A 4,895-nucleotide genomic window follows, 5' to 3' on the forward strand; every position below is an offset into this window, starting at 1 on the left:
ATATATATTATTTTTTTTCACACATACATACACATACATTTATTTTATTTATTTATCTTTCCTTCTTCTGATCCATTTCTTTTAAACATTGGATACAGAGGGTAAGGGTTAGAATCCCTGTCAGGTTTTATTGCCACTTGTGTTCTCGCTGATTAGATTCACCACTCCTATGTGTCCTGGAGCCCATTGTCAGTAAGACAGGAAGTGATGGGAAATGCAAAATGTTACAACTGTCCCCAGAACATGTGGTGAAGTGATATCTTCCAATAAGGACTTCTGTTTTGGTGACAACTGTCTAAGAGGGGAATTCTTGCTTTGTAAACAGGGCCGTAGCATGGGCGAGGCGACTGAGGCGCAGGTACAGAGGAGGGAGCGCAGCACAGCACTGAGAAGAGGGGCGGTACAACCTGCAGCTTCTCTTCTGGATCCCCGCTGTTCTCTCTCATCTGTATGGGCAGAGGCAGCGGGGATCCGAGGAGAAGTGAAGCGCTGCAGCAGGCGGTGGGGGAGGGAGGATGGAGGAGGGAGCTGCTGTCACAGCAGCATGGCCGAGCGGTGAGGAGAGAGCCACTTGGCCAGGATCTGACAGCCGGCAGCTCTCTCTCTTCTCACCGCTCGGCCATACTGAGAGAATTTTTAACCCATCCCTGCTCTATTCAAAGCAAAAAAGCTTTGGCCATACATACACTTTAATGGCTGGATCGGAGGATGCGCAAGCTCTTCACAGCATTCATGGTGGCCCCACACATATAGATATACTCATTATACTACATTAATTGAATTGAAATGAAAATCACAAAGACTTAAAGAGCTCTTGATGGTTTACGACTCTGCCAAGTTGATGTGCTGTGGAATGATTTAGTTGATCTCTTCTGATAACTGTTCACCTAATCATCTCTACATTCAGACCTAAACAAATCTCACATTTACAGTCCATGTCATCCTATTGCATATTATACTGTTTTATTAAATTACCGGATCTGACATTACTTCCTGTCTCCATTAGATATACAGTCTCCGGATGGAATAGAGTGCTCTCTCGAGAGGTGCGAGATTGGCATAGTGGGAGAGGACCTGAACCAAGAGTATGAGGGCTTATCTCTGGATGTCTCCTCCGCGTGGCAACGTGGCCTTGAGACCGAGAACAACTCCCGGAGCCTTCGTATCACAGGTGATGAAGTATATCTCTTAGAGGTCCCTGTTCCTCCTAGATTGTCTTTACTTCCATGCTACTTTGCTCAAGGCAGAATCATGAGGAATTCTGTGTACAATGGAGCTTACATCTTCATTCATGATGGGCTAGTGATTAATTGTCACATTGTGGCTTTGATCTCTGGTTTCATCCTTTAGCTGTTAATGAGCCTACATGTGGCTACGAACTGTAACTAGAAACACAACAGTCCACTTGACAGCTATGAGGACCCGGGAGGGTGGGGGGCTACATTCTGTTCCATCTTCTTCTTCTGGACCCGAGAACCTTCTGGGCAAGTATCTCCAGAGCTGCCACTACACTGGCACTATACTGACTATACACTTCTTGAATTTTTGGCCGAGCTGAGCTGTGTGTGGCCCTGCTGGCACCACTCCATTCAACAAAAGTTGACAATCAAATGTTAAAGGTGCCAGTTAGCTGCAACCACTGTTCAGGTTTTTTTGACAGCTGTGGGCACAGGCTGTCAGAATACAATTGCTCAGCAGGGGACATTTTCCATCCATGCTGTTTAGTGTAGATGGGGAAATCGAGCATCCACTCTCATTTGGCCCATGGAGATGAATGAGAAAAAACGCCAAGTGTATGGCCAGCTTTAGAGAGCTGTTTCCTTTGGGGCCTTGTTTGTAGGTGACCCAACTCTTAAAGTTTATCTAAACCCAAACTTCTTTTGTTAAGTTTTGGATGAGGTCAGGAAGGAGTTGCTGGATCCAAACAATATATATAGAATTTCTTTCTAGTTCCGATTTCCGATTTCCGATTATCTCTTTTGGGTACTACACTGTACTCTTCCTGGTTAGGCAGCTCCAAATACACGAGAGAGCCAAAGGAGGGTCTTAGGCCAAAAACCACATTAAAAAAAAAATGGAACTCCTCCCTGATTGATGAGAGTCCAAACTAAATATTAATTTCCTCATATAATGAGAGCTGACACATGTCGGGAGCCTTCACATGAAAAAATATGTCGCTATTTTGATAATGTAAAACATTTTGTACTATTTTAGCCCTCATGAAGGGGGTACATGTGAAGGCCCCCAAACGTGTTGGCTCTTATTATATTATGTAATAAATATTTTGTTTGGACTCTCCTCAGTCGGAGTGACATTACATTCTTCTTCGTAGGGTTTCCTTTGCTCTGTATGTAGGTGAGATTCTCCCTCTCTGTTTGTTCTGGTGACCATTGTCACTGGGATGGTAGTGATGGGAAAATCCAAAATTTACCAAAATTTTGAGTTGTCACAAGAACACAAATAGAGGGGAAATCTTCCAGTAGGGACACCTGTTCAAGTGACAAATGAGGGAGTATTCCTCACTTTTGGAGAAATTTAAAGGGTTAGTTCACTTACTGTATATACAAAAAATTAAAAGGTGAACTAACTCGCAACATCCTGCCACTCCAAATGTCCAGGAGGACAAGTGTAGACATCAAGCGCGGGATCAAATTTGGCACAGCGTCAATATTCATGTATTCCTGTGTTTTGTAAATGAGTTCTCCGCAGCAGAGGACAAGCGTCGTGCTTCGTCATTTGCTCCTATGCGGTTATCCATATGTATTATGTTGTTGATCTGTCCTCCTTATAGGTGTTTTCTTGTTCTGATCTCTGTACAGGTGTGCAAAACGTGGCCGTCTATGAGGACATTCTGCGCAGTGTGAGCTACCGCACTGCGGCCCGGGCAGAGTTGTACGCACGCAAATTTCATGTCTCCTGCAGCGAGATGAACGGGAGATACATAAGTAACCAGCTGTATACCGAGGTAAGGGCACCACTTTCCTCATCTCAGCTGATATTGTATCAGGATCTTAGTTCTCTCCACGGGACTAAATGGGCATCCGCTGCATGCTTTGTTTGATCTTCTTCTGGATCAACGCCGCTGACAAATATAAATTAAAGGGACCTATTGAAGGCACAACAAATATAAATTAAAAAAATTAGGTGGAAGAGTTAAAAAAAAAAAAATAGTCAATTTCCAGAATGTATCCAAACTGAAACTTTTATATAATTAAGGTATAATACTAGGGGTAGGGAGGATTTTCCAAAACACGAATGATGACTTCCTGTCCAGCAACTTAGTGAAATGCCAGCTGTTGTTTTCAGTCCCTTTTTAGCCCAAAATGGCGGCTTACATTGCATGATGGGCTCCATGTCATGGCAACGTACTTGCAGATATGGAAACCTTTACATACATATCTATTGATTTGGTTTTGGCTTTCTGTTCCTTTAACAGTAATAATGTGACATTGATCGCCTATTGACCTGACCTCTATACACTGCCTGCGGCATGAAGCGAAGGTCAGGAGAGATGAACACAGCTCACTTGTATCATTCAGTAGGATTCTCATCAATTAACAGCTAGTTATAAATGAGACAAGGGATGTGTGACCCAAAAATGACTTTCATCTTCTTGATTGTCATTCAATTTGCAGTCTTTACTAAGACCATTGATTTATTCTTGTTGCCCTAAAAGATGCGTTGTGCCCCCCTTTGTATCATGTCCAAGGACAATGGAAATAGACACCTCTGCTGAAGTACAGTGCAGATTAAAAGAGTAAGCAATATTTTGAGTCGCAATCGACAAAAGACTTACACAAAAATGTATATAGACAAAGAAAAGTGTTCTGGGAGAACACCTCACTATGTCAGAGACGAGCACTGAATGAACACCTCACTATGTCAGAGACGAGCACTAAATGAACACCTCACTATGTCAGAGACGAGCACTGAATGAACACCTCACTATATCAGAGACGAGTACTGAATGAACACCTCACTATATCAGAGACGAGCACTGAATGAACACCTCACTATGTCAGAGACGAGTACTGAATGAACACCTCACTATATCAGAGACGAGCACTGAATGAAAACCTCACTATATCAGAGACGAGCATTGAATGAATACCTCACTGTCAGAGATGAGCACTGAATGAACACCTCACTATATCAGAGACGAGCACTGAATGAACACCTCACTATGTCAGAGACGAGCACTGAATGAACATCTCACTATATCAGAGACGATCACTGAATGAATATCTCACTATATCAGAGACGAGCACTGAATGAATACCTCACTATATCAGAGACGAGCACTGAATGAACACCTCACTATATCAGAGACGAGCATTGAATGAACACCTCACAATGTCAAAGATCGGCACTGACCGAACACCATACTATGTCAGAGAAAAGCACTGACCAAACATCTCACTATGTCAAAAAAGAGCACTGACCCAACATCTTACTATGTCAGTGAAGGACATTGATGAAACACCTCACAATGTCATAGAAGGGCACTGACCAAACACCTCCACTATGTTAGAGAAGGGCACTGACCAAACATCTGACTATGTCAGAGAAAAGCACTGACCAAACCTCTCACTATGTCAGTGAAGGGCACTGACCAAACCTCTCACTATGTCAGTGAAGGGCACTGACCAAACACCTCACTATGTCAGTGAAGGGCACTGACCAAACACCTCACTATGTCAGTGAAGGGCACTGACCAAACACCTCACTATGTCAGTGAAGGGCACTGACCAAACACCTCACTATGTCAGTGAAGGGCACTGACCAAACACCTCACTATGTCAGTGAAGGGCACTGACCAAACACCTCACTATGTCAGTGAAGGGCACTGACCAAACACCTCACTATGTCAGTGAAGGGCACTGACCAAACACCTC

General features: G+C 43.4%; 1 protein-coding gene across 1 annotated transcript in view; it reads left to right on the top strand.

The window, feature by feature from the left end:
• CLSTN3 (calsyntenin 3) overlaps positions 1-4,895 on the top strand; it is a 66,764-nt gene that overhangs the window by 49,250 nt on the left and 12,619 nt on the right. The window contains exons 16-17 of the mRNA XM_018553215.1: positions 1,007-1,171; positions 2,820-2,965. Coding sequence (XP_018408717.1) covers positions 1,007-1,171; positions 2,820-2,965 — 311 coding nt within the window. The remainder of the gene's footprint in view (positions 1-1,006; positions 1,172-2,819; positions 2,966-4,895) is intronic.

This window comes from Nanorana parkeri, unplaced genomic scaffold, assembly GCF_000935625.1.
Source record: "Nanorana parkeri isolate BGI_ZX_2015 unplaced genomic scaffold, ASM93562v1 scaffold113, whole genome shotgun sequence".
In the NCBI taxonomy this organism is placed as follows: Eukaryota; Metazoa; Chordata; class Amphibia; order Anura; family Dicroglossidae; genus Nanorana; species Nanorana parkeri.